Source organism: Delphinus delphis, chromosome 4 (genome assembly GCF_949987515.2).
Source record: "Delphinus delphis chromosome 4, mDelDel1.2, whole genome shotgun sequence".
Lineage (NCBI taxonomy): Eukaryota > Metazoa > Chordata > Mammalia > Artiodactyla > Delphinidae > Delphinus > Delphinus delphis.
Genome location: NC_082686.1, coordinates 59,801,774 through 59,825,608, shown reverse-complemented (window position 1 = coordinate 59,825,608; position 23,835 = coordinate 59,801,774). Strand labels below are relative to the sequence as shown.

At 38.2% G+C, this 23,835-nt stretch overlaps 1 protein-coding gene across 2 annotated transcripts; it reads left to right on the top strand.

The window, feature by feature from the left end:
• The first annotated feature begins 519 nt into the window (after positions 1–519).
• On the top strand, positions 520–23,835 carry NAA50 (N-alpha-acetyltransferase 50, NatE catalytic subunit). Of its 2 annotated transcripts, none has more exons than XM_060010653.1 (5): positions 520–823; positions 18,953–19,086; positions 19,503–19,622; positions 20,060–20,126; positions 21,496–23,835. In XM_060010653.1, the coding sequence occupies exons 1-5, from the start codon at positions 816–818 to the stop codon at positions 21,671–21,673; spliced, it is 507 nt and encodes a 168-aa protein (XP_059866636.1). In that variant the 5' UTR covers positions 520–815; the 3' UTR covers positions 21,674–23,835. The 2 variants fall into 2 exon arrangements, with proteins under 2 accessions (XP_059866636.1, XP_059866635.1); XM_060010652.1 differs by having other exon boundaries at positions 18,950–19,086.

Below are 23,835 nucleotides of genomic sequence, written 5' to 3'. Positions count from 1 at the left end.
CCCCCTGGGGCCCGCCGGCAAAATCCCAGGCTTATGGGTTTGGGGCTATCACGTGATATCGAAACCGAAACGTGCTGGACGGAAGCCAAGTTATCCGGCCAATTGTTAAATACACCTATTTGTCTTAAAAGCACTAATTTACTTAAGTCTCCCACAGGCTTCTTTACATTTAGAGGAACCAGCTTTATAAAATCTTATTAGGAGACAGGAGCGTTTGAAGGTCATACTGGAGACTACCAGCTACGAAGACCAGGGTCGGGGAAGACTGATCTTGTTGAAGTGGGAGAGGTGAGGGGGGGGTGGAAAAATCTGGCTTTTACCGCCAAGGCCTACCCGGCAAGCCCCACAAGTTGCGTCGTAAGATATGGGAGGAGGAAGATGACGCCGGAAGGCAGAGCCCAGTAGAAAGATGGAGGTCCTCAAGTGGAGGGGGAAGGGTACTCGGAGGCCTGCAGTGCGGCTGCGCGCCGGGCTGCCGACGCGCCGGCGCGCAGAGGGGGCGGGGTGAAAGGTCACAGCGCGGCGGCGGGTCGGGCTGGCGGCTGCGGTGGCGGAGGGCGGGAGGCGAGTGCCCCGCGTGCACGTGTGGAGAAGCGGCGGCACCAGCGCGGCGGCGGGAGGCACCCCTGCCCCCTCTGGAGACGCAGGGCCGCGCTCGACTCTCGCGGCCTCCGTCACCCGCTCAGCTCCCTGCCCTAAGCGAGGAGGCCGGCTTGCGGGGTGGAGTGGCCCGAGCTGAGGGCGCGGAGAGCTCAGGGCGGCGACGACAACGGCGTTGATATCGGTGGTAACAACGGCCTCAGCAGGCGGGGAAGATGAAAGGGTGAGGAAGGGCAGCCGGGCAGGGCCCGACCGGCGGGGGAGAGGGGCTGCGAAGGAAGGGAGAGACTCCGGGCGAAGACCCGGCGGAGGGAGGTTTCTGGGCTTCTCTGCTCATGGAGGGGGCGGAGGCTCGGCTCCGGCTGCTGGCGGGCGAGACCCGGGGAGCCTAGGGTTTGGGCCTGGAGGACGAGTGCGGGTTTAGTGCACACCAGCTGCTGAGTGGGGCAGCGGGGAAAAGCTGTCGTGAGGCGCCTGGGGCCTCCTGCCCGGGCGCGGACTGCGGAGCCACCCCCGGCCCGCCCCTCCGAGTGAAGCGGTTTGGGTGTCCTCTTCAGATCCCGGCTCGACACTGAGAACTGTGGTCTTTGACACCTTTCGGGCTTATTCACACTTGGAAGCCGTGCAGAACCTTCTGGAGGGAGCAGGAATTGGAATAAAGAGCACGGAAAGGAGTATTAAGAGCTAGTGACTCAACTGGATTTGGGTTGGGTCAGAGCGAGTGGAGGAGGGGGAGAGAGCGTGAGCACTGAAGACTTGGGGTGCCAAAATGTTTAAGGAAGTGTTGCTGATCAGTAGGTGGAGCTATTGCTCCAGCCGTTTACTGTTGCCCTTGTGCCGCGAGGGGGTCCTGGGTTCCTAGTGAAGCTTTCTTCAGGGGTTTGGCAAAGTGAATATTCTTTCACAGGTTCCCTCTTGGACAAAGTTAGGGATTATTTTGGTTCGACTATTTCCATTTGGATAAGATGTCATCTTACTATTAAATTGCATACTGTTAAAGTATTAATTACCTAACACTGTGTTTTAACATATTGACGGAGGGAGCCGTTTTGAAGCTTGCCTTTACCCTCCTTAAAGAACGAAATGGAATCTTAATCAGTGTTAAAAGCTTTCTGAGGTGCTGAGTGTTTTCTACGATAGCAAGTCAGTTAAAGAATTGTAACTGTTTTGAGTTAGCGAAGCCTTTCAGACTATTAAGCAGCCCTTTTGAAGATGAAGTAGAAGTCTGTTCGAAGTAATCTCATACTGCCTAAAACAAGGGTCTGTATATTACTTCGGTGTGTATATGTGTTTGAGGTCGCAGAAGAGGTCCAAGAAAGTTTAATTTGAAGGTCTGTAGCGTGATTCCTTACTCTGATTTTGCTTTAAATATTGAGAATCCATTGTAATGTCGAATTGCGTGTTTTGTATCAAGTTGAGAAATCATGAAGAAATTTTCACAGTACCTGCATTAATTCACATCAAGTTCTAAAGAGTTCCAATCAGGATACTAATTGAGGGGGTATTTGAAGTACGTGCTGCACTTGAATCATGATCTAGGAAGTTTGGCTGTTTTGTATATGATCCAATATAACTTGGCGAGATTTATCTCTTTTTTCCTTGAGTATGGATGCTGTCTCTTAGTTGTTTTTGTGTTCTCATTGGCACTCAGTGCTTATTTGTCTTTGTTAAAGTAATAAAAATGAGGCTGAAGAGTTCTTGGTGTTGAGCTTGTGCACGGATTTATAAAGGAATGCCTCCAAGGAATTATTCTGGATGTTTAGATCCAAGATCTTTTGATCTAGCTCAGTCTGCCTAGGATGTAATGCTCTTCCTGATACTAACTTGGCAATAGAAGTAATCTACCTTCAGTTAACATACTTATGAGGCAATTATCTTTTTATTTAAAATGGTTATTTTATATGTAACAAACGGATGGAGGCCAATCTCCAGAAATGAGTAACTGGTCAAATTTAGAGGAAATTTATAGTTACTGAACCTGTACCTTATGCCAGCAACTATGCCTAAAATGTAGAGTCCTTAAGTCTAGTTCCTATCACCTTTTACTATTGGGAGCTTAAGATCATGTTCTTAATGGTAAACTTTTAAGATGATTTCAGAGGAACTTCTAAGGTGAACTAACTCCCAGGTAAGATGGGACTGTAAAATTTTTTTCATTTGTTAGTCTTGCCCTTAAGGCACTGAACAAATGAAGACAGTGGATATTATTTAAAAGATTTTAAGGTTCTTGAGTTCAAAGATTTGTATCACCGTGTACAATGCAGTCAGTGTTATAGTCCTGACTCTTGGTTTATGAAGACCTGTGAAAATGAAACAGTGGTCCTGATATGTGGTTTTTGTACGAAATTTTATTTGCTAAGTGTTTTATTGTATATTGAGCTAATTCAACTGTAAGTTGAATACAAATATCTAAAATTGAAAACATGCAGAACTCCTCACTCTGAATCAGTCTACTGTTTCAATATTTTACATCGTTGCCTATATTGTCTATCGTTTTGAAACCTTTAAAACTTAACTATTTTACCTGGCTTTTTCTTCATATTTTTACTTAGTTTTTTATTAGTAGCAGTAGGACATTCCATGGTATTGGCATGTATTTGCCTTTCCTCCATAGTAGATAAGCTTCCAGTTGTTAATTACTGCATGCATTTATATGCATGGTTTAGAAATTTGAAGTATATTATGAGGTGTTACTTGTACTGAGGTTGCTTGTTTTTATGAACCAGGGACATTATAGGTTGAATTTGTGGATGGTAAGCTGATTATTTTTATCTGTTCCCCTGTTGGGAGGGTGATATTCAAGCAAGAAGGTATGCTATACACAGCCATGACTGAAATGAGATGGCAGTGTAATAGTCGATATAATAGAAAGTAAAACTGAGTCCATTTGCCCTTCAATTGTAGCAAAGAGGTGTAAATTCTAATAAAGATGTCTTTAACTAGATGTGAACAAAATAAAGATGACAGCAATAATATAGTATATAGAACAGTGTAGTTTCCTAATTGAAGTGTTAAAATATAAGATTCTGCAAGTAGAAATGAGTCTATGTTGAAGAACTCAGAAAATAATTGGTACCTCTGAGAGTTTATGGACTGGAAAAGGGCACAAATAACTTTACTGAGGTGCTAGAGACATTCTGTATCTTTACCTTGGGTATTGGTTGCAGAGGTGTATACATATGTATAAAATCATTGAGCTGTAACAAGATTTGTGCTCTTTACTGAGTGTATCTTATATGTCAATAAAAGTGTTTTTTTAAAGGTTTTATTGCTGTTTTTGTCAGGGGAAAAAAAAAACAAAAAAAGAAAGCCAGTAAGGCCGAAGTATGTAGAATTCAGGAACTTTTGTAAAACTGCAATTCATACTCCTTGCTTCTGTGAAGCCAATGATTTGTAGGATGTTGATTAAGTTACTGGATTTTAACAAATACTTTGTAATGTTCCCTTGCTTTGTTCAGATGAATGCATATAAAATATAATCTGTCTGTACCATAATTTTAAAAAATCAATATCCTAACTAATATAAAGGAGAATAAAAGGAAAGTAAACTGCAGTAAGATATCTATTTCAATATGCAGATGAGCAGGTACAACAACACCATAAATCATAAGACCAGGTGTTTGCATCTATCTGTAAATATAATCAACTATATAATTTAAAAAGTATATCTGCTACCAGTACAGATGTGTGCATTGGTGAGTAATGCTGTGTTGCCATCAGTGTTGTGATTTCTTCCCCAAATTGTGGACAACTGTTGGTAAAGTTCTGAACAAAACGCACAATAATCAAGAACTGTGGGTTGGGAAAGATTTTTAAAAGGCACTCATAAAGCATTATCTTTCAAAGCCAGTGCTTTTGCCAGACGAAACTAATATCTATATTAAATTTCACTTTGCTAAATCCTCTCTTTTGGTCTGTAGAAATTCTTTTGACTCCTGATTTTCTCTTCTAGGTATTAGCTATGGCTTCCAGCTTTGTGCCATCTGGAAAGATACACCTTCTTAATTATTTAAATGGCTGTCCTTTTTTCTTGTTTTAAAAGTGCAGCCTACAGAAACCGTTAGAATACCAGTACTAATCAATAGAAACGTCCTTCGCGTCATAGAAATGAGAATTGTATGATTATAGTTTAATAACTTACAAAATTGTATAATTGTGCTATCACAGAACACTCCTTTCTCTTGAGCTGTTCTCTTCCATCATGTGCTGTTTACATTCATTCAGTGCCTGACTTATTAGCAGAACGTTAGTCCTGTCTTGTCCAATACAGTAGTGACTAGCTATGTTTGGCTGTGGAGCAGTTGAAATGTGTCTTGTGTTACTGAGGAGCTGAATTAAAATGTCAGTTGTTGGACAATTTTTATGTGTGTTTCGAACAACTTGGATGTGTGAATCCACTGTAAATTTTATGAAATATAAGTACAGATAAAACATTTCCAAGGAAAATTACCATCTGAATTGAGACGTGCTGTAAGTGTAATGTGCACTGGATTTAAAGACTTAGTATGAAAAAAAGATTTTTTTAAAAGGTCATTAATTTTATTTTGATTACATGTTGCAATGATTTCAGCTGTTTCTTTATGCCTTGTTAATGTAGATATTAGGGGAAAAAAGTTATTTTAACAGGGATTTGAACCCTGGACCTAGAAATTTTTAAATTACATATGTGACTCAAATTATATTTCTGTTGGACTGTGCTGTGCTAGACCCTGAAAAAAACAAATTTGTCTAAAACATGATCTCTTCCCTTAGGATCTAGTTCCTGGATGGTAAATGTTTCAAATGTGGGACAACACATAGTGTGTGGCTGTTTATACCTCTGTGGTAACCACTCCTGGTTTTCAATTAAGATATTATAATCCAGTAGTATCCTCTGGGTAAATGAAGGGGTAATTGGAAGTATGTATTTGCCTTGCCTGAGCTAGTACAACCTGTATTCTACCTCTGTCATTGCTGAAGCTGTTCTTAAGGGAAAACCTTGTTTCCCAAGTTCAGACTTCTCTCAGTCTTCAGTAGAGCAGAATGCTTGCTTGTATAACTACTGGACACACATCCTTAATTATTTCTTTTGGATAATTCACTAGAGGAGAATTTTTTGGATCAGAAAGTACTGCCATTTTTAAAGCTCCGATATTTGTTGCCAACTGACCTCCAGAAAGATAGTAACACTTTATACTGCCAGCAGTGTATGAGAGTGCCCTTCTCTTCTTCAAGGGCTAGTGGAGAAAGGGAGGAGCACTTGCAGAAACTTAAAGGAAAATGGAGGAAGACATTGTGGCTGCCATTTCAGTGATGGGTGATGTAAATTACCTTTGTCTGCGATGAGTGGCATACATTGAGCATTTCTAAAATGATAGAAATAACTAATAGTGTCTTGACAAGTTGGTTTGGAGGACATATACACATATACCCTTAATTCTAATTTTACTTTGCTGATTAGGTGATAAATGGCCTTTCTTTCTTCCTTTCCTGTTGATTACTTGGTGGAGTTGGACATTTCCCACTTTTACTGGCCATTTGTATGCATTTTAAATATTTCTTATTTCTCCTTCCAGAAAACTAAGATATATTTAAGGAAATATTTGGATGCCTCCCACCCCCCAGAATGTAGTTTGTTATTTGTAGCATAATTTATCTTCAAAAAGGAGACTTACTATAATGCAGAAGGCATTTGAACTAAAAGCAACCACATTTTATAGTTCAGTGTGCCACCAATAATAGTTAGCAATAGTAGGGACACTGACTAATAAGTTTCTTGGCTTCTGGGCCCTCATTTCTTTGTCTCTTTTGCAGCTTGTGGGATCTTTAGTTCCCCAACCAGGGATTGAACCCAGGCCCCGGCAGTGAAATCACTGAGTCCTAACCACTGGACCACCAGGAATTCCCTCATTTCTTTGTCTTTAAAGAGAACAGCTTGAACCTGAATAGGAAAGGCTGAAGGTTTGAGTTCTTGTGCCAGTTCTAATCTGTTGATAGTATCTTATCAGTATTATATTTAGTCTGTTGGTAGCTTTGATGAGTTCTCAGACTGTGGGGAAAACAAGTGATGTCATTGATTATTAATGGCACGTGTGTCGCACGTTTGCCATTCCTGGTCTCTGTCAGCTCTAGCTTTCTATGATAGCAAGAAACAAAACTTTGGAATCATATTTGAATTGTTCTCTTTTAAGCTGAACTCTTCATTTTGCTCTTGTGTCTGCTTTTTGGGACCTGCTCTCCCATCCCTTCCCCACGCTACTATTACCTTTTACAGAGGAGGCACTGTTAAGGCAATGTGCCAGGCAGTAGTCTCATTTAATCCTCACAGTAGCTCTAAGATAGTATCCATAGTCTACTAATGTATCTGTAAATATAGTATAAAACAAATATAGAGGTGGGCCAAGAAGGGAAGAAAGCTTGTTGGGTGGTGGGGTTTTTGAGTAGTTTTATATGGCCAGAAAACAATGGGGGGGTGTTGGGGAGAAGGCTAGGCCAGTGGCCACAGCTAGGCGATGAAGGACTACTTGAATTTTATTTGGTAGATTATGCGCAATTTTTTTGAAAGATTTTACGCAGAGAAGTAAAGTGGTCAGATTTGTGTTTTAGAAGGATTATTCTGACTGCATTGTGATGGCTTTGTCTCCTTGGCTCTAGTCTTATTCCCCTTTATTAGGCTATTAAAATATGTGTTGAAATGAGGGGTTGAAATGATGGCCTGAACCATGCTGCTAAGAGAAAGGGTATAGGAACAGGTTATAAGGTTAGTTGGGAGGCAGACTTATCAGGGATTAAAATGGGATGTTAGAGTGCATCTGAAGCTCAGTGTCTGTATTGGATGAATGATGGAGCTGTTCGGAAAGGTAGAGAACAGATTTCCTATGGAGAACGATGAGTTCAGTTTTTGATGTGTTGAATTTGTGATTCCTGTAGAGATAGCCAGTAAGCCGTTGGAAATATGTGCTTGAATTCAGAGTTTTGTAAGTAAAAACATCAGTGTTTAGGTAGTAGTAGGGAAAGAGCCGTAGCTGGGAAGGGCCTCTCCTAATTGAACATATAGATAACGATGGAAAAATTTTTCAAAGGATAATTTTACTCTTTTTTAGGTTATAACCTTGAGTATATTGTGTCCCTGTGTGTGTTTAGCATTTCTGGTACCCAACCAAATAATTACTGAGATTTTTACACACCTGATACTTGCAGTCACACAGCTTGGAGGACTGATTCACCCACCACTGCTTTTTTGATAACCTGCTAAACCTCTAGAACAGTGACTCTCAACCAGCGGTACACCTCCCACCCCACTCTGGACATCTGATAATGTCTGGAGACATTTTTAGTTGTCACAGTGGGATGGGATGGTTACTGACATCTAGTGGGTAAGGCTAGCAATGCTGCTAAACATCCCAGGGTGCTCTGGGAAAGCCCTCACAACAAAATTATCAAGCCCTAAATATCAGTAGTACCAAGATTGAGAAACTGCTCTAAAATCTAGATGAGATGAAAGAGAGCTCATCGGTTTTACTAAGGTCCTAGAGATTCTTAGATTTACTAAAAGTAATTTAGCAGTCCTTGAAATAGTTGAGGTTCTGCCCTAAGTCTTGTAGTTCAGTAGAAGAGGTAAGGTTCGAAAACAGATGCTTATAGCAGTGCAGAAGTTCTGTGCCTTGGAAGAGTACAACTGTAATATAGTTCAAATGAGGTGGAAATCTCAGCAGGATGACAGGTTAAGGCCTCATGAGCAGTTAGTATTTAAGCTGTGCTTTGATAAATGCTGAGAGGGCTTACTTTTAGGTTGAAGGAATTTATACTTTAGAGGAATCACTCTTTCATGTAATTTACTTGAAGGCAAGAGTTTAGAACCACATTACTGCTAGCTAAGAAAAAATTATCTCTAAGCCCCTTGAAATTTTTAATCAAAGGACCATGGGCATACTTTGATCCTTGCCAGAAGACTTAAATTTTATGCAAAAGTCCTTTATCAGTACACCTTAGATAAATGTTGGGTATTTCTCTCTCTCTCTTAACCTTGAGAAGTAAAGATGACTCCTTTGAGGGAAGTCATATGGTGTGGCTAATCTTGCACTATAATGGAATTCATAGACATAAGCCTGATTCTGGCTTTATTGATAATTGACTGTATAACTACAGGCACATCTGTCTCTGGGCTTCAGTTCCATCATCTGCAAAATGAAGGGGAAGAGAGCCAGTGGTTCTAAGGTCCCTTCCAGATCAAACACTCTTCATAAGAAGTGACCAGACAGTTAAAATTTTGTGCCAGGGTGCACTTAAATACCCATCTAAAGTATAAAGACTTTAAGCTTTCTCTATACATCATTTCCTCTTTTTGCTATGTAACTTTAGCAGTCAGACTTTGCCCAAGAAAGACCCACTTTTGTGTAGTCGTATCTCCATCTTGTGGCCTTTCAGAATATTGCCACTAAATTTTGTTTTTGTAATTATGGCCGTAATTGACATTACCCTTAAGAGCTAGAAACATTTGAGTGCTTATTATCTGATGTTGCTGTACTAAATACTTTTCCCATGATAAATACCACTTGTTTTTTAAGCCAAGGGTAAAGGTTTCCTACTACCATATTCTAAGTGCAAAGATTATTTGAGATTTGACTGAGTAACAGGCTAATCTTGTGGTGCTACTCTCTAAAAGTAGGAGGCAAGTAGCTGTGTTTTCCAGATCTAAGGACTTGGTTCACATTTCTGTGGATGCTTGTGCTGTATGAATCTGTCCGCCCCTCCTTAGATCTTAGTCTCAAAACTTTGGTATGAAGATGCGTTAGAGTTTGTTATGGATTTGAAAAACAAGAAAAAATAACATGTCACATGAATTTACTTGAGCTAAGAGAATAATTTAGTTACTTTAATAACTACTGTCTTCAGTTTTTTACTTAGAGTTTGTGAACTCTAGTGCCAACAGGAACCCAGGACCTGGGACCAAGCAGATAAGGTAAATGAATAAAACAAGAAACGTAGGCTTTATGTAAAATCTTCTGCTTTAAGTATTAGCAACCAAGTTAATTTGGAAAAACAAAAAATTGTTGAGTCAAGTAGATGTGGCCACATGGCTGATTTGACTTCTAGGCTAGGAATTTGGGGCTTATCTACAGAACAGAGGTCTTGAACCAATAAATTAAAAATAGTCTATATTGTTAAATTATATTGAAATCTTACCTGAAGTAAGCAGTCAGTGTAGTGATTTTAAAAACCCAGCTTTCAGAGTTAGGCTGATTTGAGTTTGGGTCACAGTTCCTCAATACCAGTTATGTCACATACATTAAAGCTATAGTGTAACATACTGTACTGCTTGCATAAGGGAAATGATTAACATTTTATGGGGAAATGATTAGCATTTTATGGAAACCCACTCTGATCATATAGTGTATTTTTTTTGCAGTGGTCTATTCCACTTCCCTGTGCCTGTCTTTAGTCTCTATTTCCCTTACCAGACTCCTTGGATTTAGAAATTTACACACATGCAGTAGGAAGTTTCTTGATTAAAGTGGGTGTTTAATTTGTATGGTTAAAAGAACAAGCTTTATTACAGAAGTAAAGATTCCAAGGTAGGATGTGGGAATTTGAGTTTTTAACCGGCAGAACGATTCTGGTGTATAGCCAGGTTTGGAACCCAGTCTTGGATTTTACGACACTGCTTCTCCAGATTTATCCCTACTCTCTTGAACATTGTTTCTCAGACATCTTTATGGGCTCCTACTCTTTTACTTCTGAAATGTCACTTCACACCACTAGAATAACTATAAACAGAAAGGCAGTAAAAAGCATTGGTGAGGATGTGGAGAAACTGGAACCCTAAAACATAGCTAATGGGAATGTAAATGGTCTGGCCACTTAGGGAAACAGTTTAGCAACATATTAGTTTTCCCTTACTACTGTAACAAATTACTACAAATTTAGTGGCTTAAACAACACAAATGTATCATCTTTGTTCTTCTTTTTTTTTTTTTTTGGTGGTCCACGGGCCTCTCACTGCCGTGGCCTCTCCGGTTGCGGAGCGCAGGCTCCGGACGCGCAGGCTCAGCGGCCATGGCTCACGGGCCCAGCCGCTCCGCGGCATGCGGGATCCTCCCGGACCGGGGCACGAACCCGTGTCCCCTACATCGGCAGACGGACTCTCAACCACTGCGCCACCAGGGAAGCCCCATCTTTGTTCTTGAGACCGAAAGTCTGAAAGGGGTTTCACTCTGTTAAAATCAAGATGATGGTAGGTATAGTTGACTCCTGTCTACCTGAAATTTTAGCATGTGACCTTATTTAGAAATAGGATCTTTGCAAATGTAATTAAGATGAGGTCATACTCAATTGGGGTGGGCCCTAAATGACTAATGTCCTTATTAAGAAGAGAGCATACATACACACACAAGACCATGTGAAGATAGAGGCAGACATTAGAGTTATGCTGCCACAAGCCAAGAAACACCTGAGGCCACCAGAAGCTGGCAAAGGGCAAGGAAAGATTCTGCTCCAGAGCCTAGAGGGCATGGCCCTGCTGACATTCTGATTTTGGACTTCCAGCCTCCAGTACTTCGAGAGAATACAGTTCTGTTGTTTTAAGCCACTGAGTTTGTGGTAATTTGTTAAGGCAGCTCTGGGAAACTGATACAACAGGACTGTGTTTCTTCTAGAGGCTCAAGATGATGTAACGTTTCCTTGCCTTTTCAGCTTCTAAGACCACTTGCATTCCTTGGTTCATGAGCCTTCATCTTCAAAGCCAGCAGCATAGCATCTTTAAGTCTCTCGTGTCTCTGCTCTTAATCATATCTTCTCTGACTCCTAAGGACCTGTGTGATTACAAGGGGCCCACCCAGATAATCCTGGTTAATTTTCCCATCTCAGGATCTTACATCTGAAAAGTCCTTTTTTCATGTAAAATAACATATTAAAGGTTCCTGAGATTAGAACATGGACAGCCTCCAGGGGCCATTATTCTGCCTACCAGAGGCAGTTTCTTTAAAAAGTAAAACATGTACCCCAGTGTTCATTGCAGCACTATTTATAATAGCCAGGACATGGAAACAACTGAAATGTCCAATGACAGATGAATGGAAAAGAAGATGTGGTACATATATACAATGGAATATTACTCAGCCATAAAAAGGAATGAAATTGGGTCATTTGTAGAGATGTGGATGGACCTAGAGTCTGTCATACAGAGTGAAGTAAGCCAGAAAAAGAAAAATATCATGTATTAACACATATATGTGGAATCTAGAAAAATGGTGCAGATGAACCTATTTACAGGGCAGGAATAGAGACGTAGACATAGAGGACGGACATGTGGACACGGGGCAGGGGAGAGGAGGGTGGGATGAATTGGGAGATAAGGATGGACATATATACACTACCATGCATAAAATAGATAGCTAGTGGGAACATGCTATAAAGCATAGGAAGCTCAGCTCGGTGCTCTGTGACGACCTAGATGGGTGGGGTGGGAGGGAGGTCCAAGAGGGCGGGGATATAGGTATACATATAGCTGATTTACTTCATTGTACAGTAGAAACGAACACAACATTGTAAAGCAGTTAAACTCCAATTAAAAAAAAAAAGTGAAACATATTTGCCATACGACCCAGCAGTCCCACTTCTAGGTATCTACCAGAAAAAAACTAAAGCCTATGTCTGCACACATACTTGTATGCAGTAATCATAGCAGCATTGTTTATAAAAGCCAGGAAGTAAATACAGTTAAAATGCCCATCAAGTGGTAAATGGATAAACAAAATGTGGTATATTCATACAATGGAGTACTGTTCCACTACTGACACAAATTGCAATACGGATGAACCTCAAAAACATTATGCTGTGTGAAGGAAGTCTAGTCCAAAAGATCACATTTATTGTATGAAATGTTCAGAAATGGCAAGTCTTTAGAAAGAAGGTAGATTTAGTGGTTGGCTTGGAGTAGGTAAGGGGATCTATCTCAGCTGTGCACAAGGGATTTTGGGGGTGTGATGTGAGTACTCTAAAGCTGAATTGAGGTGATGATTTCACAACCCTATAAATAGTTTAAAACCATTGAATTGTACACTTAAAATAGGTGAATTTTATAGTATGTAAATTATACCTCAAGAGGGCTGTTTAAGAGAAAAATAAATGAGAGGGTTGTAAGGGGATGAGGCTCATACACCTAAATGTAATAAAACTTCTAGAAGAAAACAAAAATCTAAATGTTAGTGGCCTTGGGTTAGGCAAAGATTTGTTAGATATTACCCTGAAAAGCATGATCCACAAAAGAAATTCATCAAAATGTATAACTTCTGCTGTGTGAAAAACACTGTTAAGAAAATGAAAAAAGCCACAGACTGGGAGAAATCCTCTGCAACATACATAACTCGCAAAGGACATGTATTCACAGTAACTTAAATCTCAATTGGAACCCAGGATTTTTTTAAGAGCAAAAGATTTCAACAGCACCTTTACCAACGAAGATAATATGGGTAGCAAAGAAGTACATGAAAAGATGTTCACCATTATTTAGGGATATGCAAATTAGAACTGCAGTGAAATGTCAGTACACACCTATTAGAATGGCATAAATTTTAAAAGTTGATAGTGTCAAACACTGGTTTCGATGCAGAACACCTGAAACTCTTGTACACTTAACTAATGATCCAGTATCCCCTCTCCTATGTATGTATTCAAGGGAAAGAAAAACTTATGTTCACACAAGAACCTGTACATAAATTGTTTGTGGCAGCTTTATTCATAATCTCCCAAAACTGGAAACACCCAAATGCCCTTCAACAAAAGTATAAACCATGGTACATCCATACAATGGAGTACTACTCAGCAATAGCAAGGAATGAAGTTGATACAGTAGTGTGGTGAATCTCAAAGGCATTGTGCTGAATGAAAGAAGCCAAGAAAATGGGAATGTATTGTGTGATTCCATTTATGTGGTATTCTTGAAAAGGCAAAACTATGGGAAACAGAAAACATTAATGGTTCTGTGGGAGTGGTGGTAGAGCTGAACTACAAAGGGTCATGTGAGAGACTTTTGGGGTGATAGAACCATTGTGTTTCTTGATAATTGTGGTAGTTAGGTGACTATATGTATTTGTCAAAACTCAGAACTATATGCCTGAAGTTAATTTAATTTTATATAGGGAATTCCTTGGCGGTCCAGTGGTTAGGACTTGGTGCTTTCACTGCTGTGGGCCTGGGTTCGATCCCTGGTTGGGGAACTAAGATCCCACAAGCCATGCAGCAAAAAAAAAAAAAAGGAATTAAAAAAGGTTTATGTGAACTTTTAAAAGTTTTTTTTTGTTTTCTTTTAGCTAAGAAATTTTTTTTTCCCTAAGAAAGTAAATTGACCCCCCAAAACGGCTGGAAAATAAAGGAGCAACTAATAGTTGATACAAATTAGAAAATTGCAAGCTGGTGGACTTGAATACACTATGACAATAATTATATTAAATCTGAACAGACTAAATACTCTGATTACCAAATTAAAGGAACAAGACTCTTATGCATTTGCTGTTTATAAAAAGACACTTTAAATATAAGGCCACAGAAGTTCAAAGTAAAGGGTGGTAGAAGATATACCATGCAACATTGATTAGAAGAAAACAGTGTGTCTATATTTATGATAAACAAAGTAGACTTTAAGGCAAGGAATATTACAGCGAAGAGGGACATTTCAAAATGATAACAGGATCAATTCATCAACTCATAACAGTCCCAAATATTTATGCTGTTAATAACATAACTTGAAAATACAGAAGCAAGCATTGACAGAACTGAAGAGCAAGAAGAACACTTCCAAACTTTCTTTGAGGCCAAGAAACCTTATTGATACGAAAACCTATCAAGAATATTATAAGGGAAAAAAAGAGTGTGTCAGAGTAAGACTTCCTGACATATCATTTGAACAGACCTAAAGGAGGTGAGAGAGTAAACTTGCAGCCAAGAATGGAAAGGCCACCAACTTAGATAGGGAAAGCTTCAGGTGAAGCACATTTTGTGGGGAAGATCAGATAGCTAGTGTTGGATATGTTTAATTTGAGCTGTCTACTAGAGATGCTTTGGCATTTAGGAGTGATTTCTAGGCTAGAGACAGAAATTTGGGAGTTGGCAGCATTAAATCCATAGGACTATATATAGATTGAGGTCACCGAGAGAATGTAGAGAAGACAATGAAGTACCATCTTGATGTGCAAGGCCCTCCTCTCCAGCCCCGGCTTCCACATGTACACAAAGCATACTTTGTTTTACTATAGCAAACTGCCTGTGGTTTGGGGAATACATGAATGTAAACTCCTTTGCATTCCAGGTGTTAGCACATAGGTGTTGAAATATTGAAATAGAACTGATTTATGCTTTGAATAGGCAACTATTATGTTCATAAGAACTATAGAAAATTTAAGATTCATGATGGAGTTCTTAAAATCTCTATTATTTAATTTTCTAATCAAGTTCTTTTAACTTCTAAAAGCTTTTGGTTGTTTACAGTCAAGTGATGTTCTAATTTACTTGATATTCCTACATAACTATGTTTATGCCTTTGGTACTACATGTTCTTTACTGAATTATATTTACAAGTTGATGATATTACTCTGATATATTTAGAATATCCACATCTTAGAATAATTTGGAGCTAAGTGATCAGGATTACAGAAAAGTTCCATTTCAGTCAGACATATCATGTTCAGGAGAGTTAAACTGTATCTGAAGGTGCATTTTGCTGACAAAGTTATATTTAATAGACATTTAATAATTCTGTTTCTAGTATATGCTGACAGTCTGGTAATAATAAAAGTTGATTATAAACAGCAAGGTCCTACTGTATAGCACAGGGAACTATATGCAGTCTCCTGGGATAAACGATAATGGAAAAGAATATTAAACAAAGAATGTATATATGTATAAAACTGAGTCACTTTGCTGTACAGCAGAGATTGGCACAATATTGTAAATAAACTATACTTCAATTTAAAAAAATCAAACTTGATTAATTTCTTTCTTAAACAGCTACTGAACAATACAGTATTCCAATTCTGTTTTAAAACTTGTCAGTATATATGTGCATAGAAGAATATTAGAAGACTATATGTCTAACTCATTTCTATGGTGTTGCGTTTGTTTGTTTTTTTAATCAAGACACACTTTTTTTTTTTAAATTAGGCATGGTAAGATTAAGCTGCTTATTCTCTAATGATTCAATATTGTATTCTGTATTTAGTCTTGATCTGCCCACCCTAATGGAAATTTTTTTAGTAGTTACCTTTTATTAGTTTCAGTCTACCACACTGCACCATGACCACCTTTTCCTTCTGTATGAAGTCATGAAATACCTGGTTATTATCCTTTTAAAACTTATACTTGAAGCATGGTAATTACCTAGAAGTTATTCTTAAACTCTTAAAAACTCAAGTTCTTTCACTTATTATCTAGAATCTTAACTTCCTAGATTCTGAAGTTTTCCTTTATTGTTTTTTACTATTAGATTTCATAATGTAATTTGCTAAGAGAGTAGAACTTAAATGTTCTCACCAAAAAAAAAAAAAAAAGGTAGGTGATGGATGTATTAATTAAGTGGGAGGAATCCTTTTTTTAAAAAAAAGAAGAGACTGTGCAGGTAAGATGTGATCCCTGTATTTTAAGGTGAAATGTCATTTACCTCAGCCTTAAAGAAGAGAAAGCCAGGGTGTGCTTTAATGAAAAGGGAAGTTTTTCTGTGAATGAGACGTAACCTAGTAAAGAAGACATGACTCAGTACTTCCCTGGTGGCACAGTGGTTAAGAATCCGCCTGCCAATGCAGGGGACATGGGTTCGATCCCTGGTCCAGGAAGATCCCACATGCCATGGAGTAACTAAGCCCATGCGCCGCAACTACTAAGCCCATGTGCCACCACTACAGAAGCCCTCGCGCCTAGAGCCTGTGCACCGCAACAAGAGAAGCCACTGCAATGAGAAGCCCGCACACTGCGAAGCCTGTGCACGGCAACAAAGAGTAGCCCCTGCTCGTGGCAACTAGAGAAAGCCCACGCGCAGCAACGAAGACCCAATGCAGCCAAAGATAAATAAAAATTAAATAAATTTTAAAAAAGAGACATGAGTCATGAAGGGAATTCATTTTAGTCAAATACTTGGGAAGAAGGCCATATTTACTTCATATTTACTCATGTGGCTAGAAATTGAAAGAGAATATAACAGATCTATATATTTTTTACTAAGATGCCTGCATCTTAAAATTTCGTGTGGCTGCTAAGAAACTCAGTGCGCTTACATTTTAAGAAGACATGCAAGATATACAAGGGTGGTTGGTCACAATAGTGAATAATGAAAAACAGTAGCATACAAATGAAATAATTGAGGCAGGAAGGCTAAAGTTCCAAATGAGTATAATGGTCTGTAATCAGGTTTTTTTGTTCTTTAAGAACTGTAATACATTCTGGTTGTTTCTGATTATCTTATTAACATTTCAGAGAATATTGTTATAAAAGTTATCCACAAACCACACATTGTTTGAATGTGCTTTTAAACATTTTTCTGTATGTTAACAAAAGTTGGAGATACATTTATATATATTCCCAGGAAACTATATCAATGTCTTTCTAATATAAATGTATCATGCTTTATTTAATTAACCAGTCCCCTAATGGTGGACACTCAGATTTTTTTCTTTTCCTTTTTTTTTTAACCATTATAAAAGTGTGATGATTAGCTTTCTTGTTTAGTCGTTTCTGTAACAGAGAGCTTTCAAAACCTCTGTGCATATGATGTAAATGGTTAATTAGGGTGCATTGTTTGCATTTTCCTGCTATTTGACTAATGCAGTTGTGATGTGGAACTAGCACCTAGTGTAGGACATACGTCATTTTCTAGCTGCTTGGTTGGCATCAGATTGTTTTGTTTATTTTTGAACTCATTTTTAGTTTGATTTGACAATTTTTTTTATAAGATACTATTTTTTAAATTTATATTTTGGCTGCGTTGGGGCTTCGTTGCTGTGCTCAGGTTTTCTCTAGTTGCGGCTAGCGGAGACTTCTGTTCATTGCAATGTGCGGGCTTCTCATTGTGGTGGATTCTCTTGTTGCGGAGCACAGGTTCTAGGCACGCGGGCTTCAGTAGCTGTGGCGCGTCGGCTCAGTAGTTGTGGCTCGCGGGCTCTAGAGCGCAGGCTCAATAGTTGTGGCACCTGGTGGGATCTTCCCGGACCAGGGATTGAACCTGTGTCCCCTGCATTGGCAGGTGGATGACATTGTTTTCTTTCAATGTTTTTATGACCCACTGTTAAGATTTTTTTTTAATTTTTAAAAATTTTTTATTTTATATTGGAGTATAGTTGATTAACAATATTGTGTTAGTTTCAGGTGTGTTAAGGTTTTTAAGAAGGCAAATAGTGTATATAAGCAACCTCTACAAATGATAGTGCTGGTGATAATAGGAAGAAAAATTGTGTAGATGCTATTCAGGTTTGTCTTGTCACTATTGATCAACCTTTAGCATGTGGTGGTGAGATTGATTTGAGCGCTTAAAAATTTGTTGACAGCTCTGTAGGCAAATCAGCTTTATTACCATGAGTCTGAAACTTTTTAGTGGTTATCCCTTTTCCCATGGAGCCGATTGTTTTGGTTAAGTATGGTTACTTAGCGATGCTACTGTTGTGTTCTTGATAAGTAGTTTTCAAGCTGGGGTTTGTTTTGTTTGGTTGGTTGGTTTTGTTTTGTTTCTGAAATGTAGATTCCCATGTTCCATTTCCAGAGACTGCTTCTGAAGGGGGTGGGGGTGGGACGTCCAGGAATCTGGATTTGGTCGCCACCCTCTGTGACTCTGGTGTATGTGGTTCCTGTGTCCAGTGACCAGAATACACGTGATTCTTGCATATTTTAATTATTTTCTTAGAATAAATTCCTAGAGTGGGGATACTTTGACAAAGGAGGTGTACTTTTTAGGCTTTTTAGTACATAGTTGTAGATTGTCTTCCAGAGATACTGTATCTATTTATATCCCTGCCAGCAGAGTATAAATATCTTACTTGCCACCCCTTTGCCAATTAGGTATCATCAGTCTTTTTGATCAGTAATAGATGTCTTTAAATTTTTCTGAAAATTTCAACATTATATGTAGATTATTATTCTGGCCTTCTTAGTAATTGTTGTTTACTGTATTTGTCTCTAAATGTATACAATTGTATGAAAGCTAGGAGTTGGAACCTGGATGGAATGACTGGCAAAATCTGCTTATTAGTGGTGATCTTCATAGGAGTGTAAGGTTACTGTGAAAGGGTTGGATTTATCAGTCATGTAAAAAAGACTTGGTACCCTTTTAATATGTCCATCTTAACAAATGAAGCTAATTATATTTTATTGAGTACATTTTGGTTTGTTCCAGTAGCCGGATCGAGCTGGGAGATGTGACACCACACAATATTAAGCAGTTGAAGAGATTAAACCAGGTGATCTTTCCAGTCAGCTACAATGACAAGTTCTATAAGGATGTGCTGGAGGTTGGCGAGCTAGCAAAACTTGGTATGATATGGTTTTTCTTCTTCCCTTCGTTTGTTTATTCATGTTCTTGACCTCTAGTTTTTAATATCAGATCAAAAAAAGAGTTAACTGATTTAATCTCCTTGTTTTACAAGTGAGGAAATGGGGGTGATCCAGGTTCTTAGAAAAATCAAGATAAAATAAAATACTTGAATTTCAAAAGGAAATGCTAAATATCTTTTCTTATTTAGGCTGTGTCTGTGTTTTCACATATTTAAGAGGGGTCTTAAATTCTGAAGGTACAGGATATTTTTGAGGCTATTGATACTCAGAGTACCTGATAAAATTTAATTAATGCTAATAACAACAATTTAGTCGTTGTACAAGGGCAGGGAAAGATTCAGTAAAATGTGTTATTCTGTCTGCTAAACTTTGTATCTTTATATTTTCCGTGGCAGCCTATTTCAATGATATTGCAGTAGGTGCAGTATGCTGTAGGGTGGATCATTCACAGAATCAGAAGAGACTTTACATCATGACACTAGGATGTCTGGCACCATACCGAAGGCTAGGAATAGGTAAAATTATTTGTGGGTTTTGGTTTTGTTTTTTTCTTTAAAGAAGCATAAATACATTGGTACTGTTCCTGACCCCACTAAGGCAATATTTCTTCTAGGAATACTGGGAAAGGGTTACTGAATTATATAAAGTAAGGTGGAAAAGAACTGTTTTATATGTCAGTTGAACATAATTGAATTGAAAGCCCTATATATAAATAGATTTGTTACTAAAACCCCTTTTGCTTTTTCTGTTTTCCTTCTTCCTGGAAGGGCTGTATATAAAGATTGCTTGTCTGCTAGCAGTTTTAAACACAGAAGGTAGTGTAGAGAGAAAAAAATTGTGGAAAATCAGGATGTCTGGTGTTTACCTCAAATTCTATTAGGACTCAGTAAGATGTTTAGTTTAAAGATTGATTTTTATGAGATTACTTATTTGCTGTTTGTCTTGTTAATAGGAACTAAAATGTTAAATCATGTCTTAAACATCTGTGAAAAAGATGGCACTTTTGACAACATCTATCTGTAAGTAAAGTCATATTTAATGATCTTATCTAAAGAATTTAATAAATTGGCAATAGAAATCTTTACTAGAAAATTTAAAATCTGGTCACTTATTGTCTTTGGGAAATACCATGGAAGTGGTAGTTATGAAGTTTGTTTTAATAATAGATAATGAACCTGTGATAAAACATTCTTGTTTTGCTTTATTACATTGGGGTGGGAGCTCCAAAGTCACATATGTGAAACCAAGATTAAAACTCAGATCTTCAGAATTTAAGAAATTAATACCATTAATATTACTTTTATCATGCCATCTGTTTGCACTCTGAGTTTTGTTCAAGGCTCTCAGTGACATGCTCATTAGTAGTAGAATTTAATCATCAAAATCAGAGAGTACCTAGCTGATTTATACTTGAATCTTAAGAGTAAGGCTAAGGTGGCAACTATGGATTCTTTTTCTTTTTTTTTTCATTGAAGTATAGTTGATTTACAATGCTGTGCCAATCTCTGCTGTACAGCAAAGTGACTTATACACATACATACGTTCTTTTTTAATATTCTTTTCCATTTTGGTTTATCCCAGGAGATTGAATATAGTTCCCTATGTGGATTCTTTATAATACAGATATTGAGATTATTCTCATTTTCACTTTGGCATTGGGAGAGATTAAATTATATAATGCTGTTTTGAGGAGTAATTGAGAAAGCACAAATTATTTTCAAAATCTAACATGTTTTTTATCAATCAGAAAGATATATTCAGGCATTTGAGACCCTAGGTTTTGTTTATTTTTTAATGTGTTACTATGGTCTTTGAATCATCCCTATAGTTATCTACGTACTTTTAGTTACAGAAACCTTTTCTCCTCTTGAAATAAAAAATGTTATGATACTTTAACCTTTGTTGATTTTAAGAATAAATGCTGTTCCTGCATCTCCTCATCTCAGCTAGCTGTCTTCCAAATGTTAGATTAAGAGTTAGGTTAGAGGGCTTCCCTGGTGGCGCAGCGGTTGAGAGTCCGCCTGCCGATGCAGGGGACACGGGTTCGTGCCCCGGTCTGGGAAGATCCCACATGCCGCAGAGCGGCTGGGCCCGTGAGCCATGACCACTGAGCCTGCGAGTCCGGAGCGTGTGCTCTGCAATGGGAAGGGCCACAACAGTGAGAGAGGTCCACGTACTGCAAAAAAAAAAAAAAAAGTTAGAAGTATAAATTTGTCATCAAAGTTTCTCTGAAATGAATACCTAATCTTTGTTGATAACTAGTAATTGTAAAGAGAGTCTAACAAATGTCTGCAGTATTCCAGCTCCAACCAATAGCTATCTGTGGAGGACACATAAAAGCTGATGGAATCTTAATTTTTTTTTTTCCGATACCCTCTTGTATCTCAGGCATGTCCAGATCAGCAATGAGTCTGCAATTGACTTCTACAGAAAGTTTGGCTTTGAGATTATTGAGACAAAGAAGAACTACTATAAGAGGATAGAGCCCGCTGATGCTCATGTGCTGCAGAAAAACCTCAAAGTCCCTTCTGGCCAGAACGCAGATGTGCAGAAGACAGACAACTGAACAAATTACACATGAACTTTCTTGCACTTGCTTGTCGCCAAATAAAAGAGAGGCCCATTGATCCCCCCCCCTTTCTTTTAAACCTTTCCCCCTTCCTTGTTCTTGTGTTTCCTCCTTTCAAAACTTCCTTCCCTTTCCTCTAAAAGTTTTAAACTTTTAAGGATTTATTAATCATGTTTGGATTGTTTTAGTTTTCTTATTTTTATGAGGTGGTTTGATTGTAGGAAGGAGAAGGTATAGATCTGTTTAGTTTCACAGTTAAGATATATGGTCCCGAAAACTTGAGTGTCAATTTCATTTTTTTTTTTTAATGTCCTGCTTTCACATTGAAGGGCAGAGCCTACAAAATATTGTATATTTCAAAGGACAAGAAGCAGCAGCAGCAATATCTTGTTCTCTAACTCATAGACAAGTTTAGTGTGTTTGTGGTACTTTGGGGTTTTCAAGATTTTGTGGGATACTAATCCCTATACATTGCCTTCACTCCACCTTTTGTCCTTCTGAGTATTATCTCAGGAGTTGGACCATTGTTATCCTTGTAAGAAATACTAAGTTTATTTTGTTCTGTTAAGCAGTTATTTCTTCCTTCCTCGCTGGTGGCTGACGGTGGCTGGGACAGTCTGAGTAAGTAGTATTATACTTTGGTCTCAGCATTTGAGTTAAACTGCTTTTTGCTAATGAGTGGGCTGGTTGTTAGCAGGTTTATTTTTCCTGCTGTTGATTGTTAGAAGTGGCATTAACTTTAGGAGTGTGGGCTGGTGAGATTAATTTTTTTTAATATCCCAGCTAGAGATAATGGCCTTTAACTGACCTAAAGAGGTTTGTTGTGATTTGCTTTTTTTTCTCCTGTCCTTTTTCTTCAGTAAATCCACAATAGTTAGTCAAACCTTAAAAATGGAGTTGATGTCCTTATAGGTCAATGCCCCTAAATAAACCTGAAGCAGGTGTTGTCTCTTGGACATATTAAAAAATACCTAAAAGGAAGCTTAGATGGACTTGTGGCACAATAAATGCATTTAATGTCAGCTAATGCAGACGGTTAGAAGTGTGGCCACTGAGCATTTGATTTTAGAGGAAGGAATATCTAGACAGTATTTTTGAGAATAACATAGCTGTGCTAATTGCTTATCTGTTGGAGAACATCCCAGATTTGCTTACATTCTGTGCCTGTGATATTGAGTTTAAGGATTTGGGGGTGGGGGAATTATTAAACATATTGCTTCTATTCTTGGAAAAAGTAGAAGTCCAGAAGTGTTAATAACGCAAATGTCACTGTGACCTCCTCTACTGACAGGACTGGTTTATGCCAGATCGTTTCCTGGCACATAGGGAGTGGCTTTGACGGGTCGATAACTTTTTGTAAGATAGAAGACATCTGAAATTTTCATGTTTTCCTCCATAATCCCATCTCCAATATTTAAAATTTTCTACATTGCCAATACTGGTGGCCCAAGAAATGTTTTCATTAGACTTTAAAACAATGCACAGAGCTTGAATTTTCTGTCATTTGACTTTAAAAGGAAGATTGATTCATAATATTTATCCTCTTATGTAAATTCTGGCATAAAAGTTTCATCTCTTCAAATATATTGAATGACAAAATTATTTTACACAATGTTTATGCACATTTTATAATCTTAAGTTCTTATTTGAGAATGTAAAAATACAAGGTACAATAGACTTCAGCAGTCTTAGTTGAGTGCCAAGTATAATATAGAAAAGGAAGATAGTTGATAAATGAATTTATAGGGTTATAATCTTAAGATAGTAAAAATGTAGAAATACCATGCTGGTTTCTTGGGTATCCGTTTCTTAAGCAGTCCAAATCTAAGCTTAGAAGAAAAGTTTAGCATTAAGCACCTTTACCTTCATGGATAAGCTTCAGCTTGCTCTTGCCAAGAGAAGAATGCTTGAGTTACAGAAGGCATAATTAGTTTGAAGATTCAGCCTTTTTGTAAACTTCGCATATCAGAATAGATTTTGATATATAAATGAGTTTTGTGAGATGACACTGCCTCTATTTCTATAACCATTTCACCTGGACTATCTAATCAGTCCTATGAATGTATCCCTGAATGTGGTTAATGAAAACCGAATAGCTGCCTCATGACAATTAAGTACATATTATTTATGGAGGAAAAAATATTAAATTTTGAATTGAG

Bases quoted from the DNA above. Each gene is read 5' to 3' on its own strand.
- NAA50 (XM_060010652.1), top strand. The intron at 19,087-19,502 runs GTATGATATGGT...TTTCCGTGGCAG, and splicing joins TGGCGAGCTAGCAAAACTTG to CCTATTTCAATGATATTGCA. The intron at 20,127-21,495 runs GTAAGTAAAGTC...CTTGTATCTCAG, and splicing joins ACTTTTGACAACATCTATCT to GCATGTCCAGATCAGCAATG.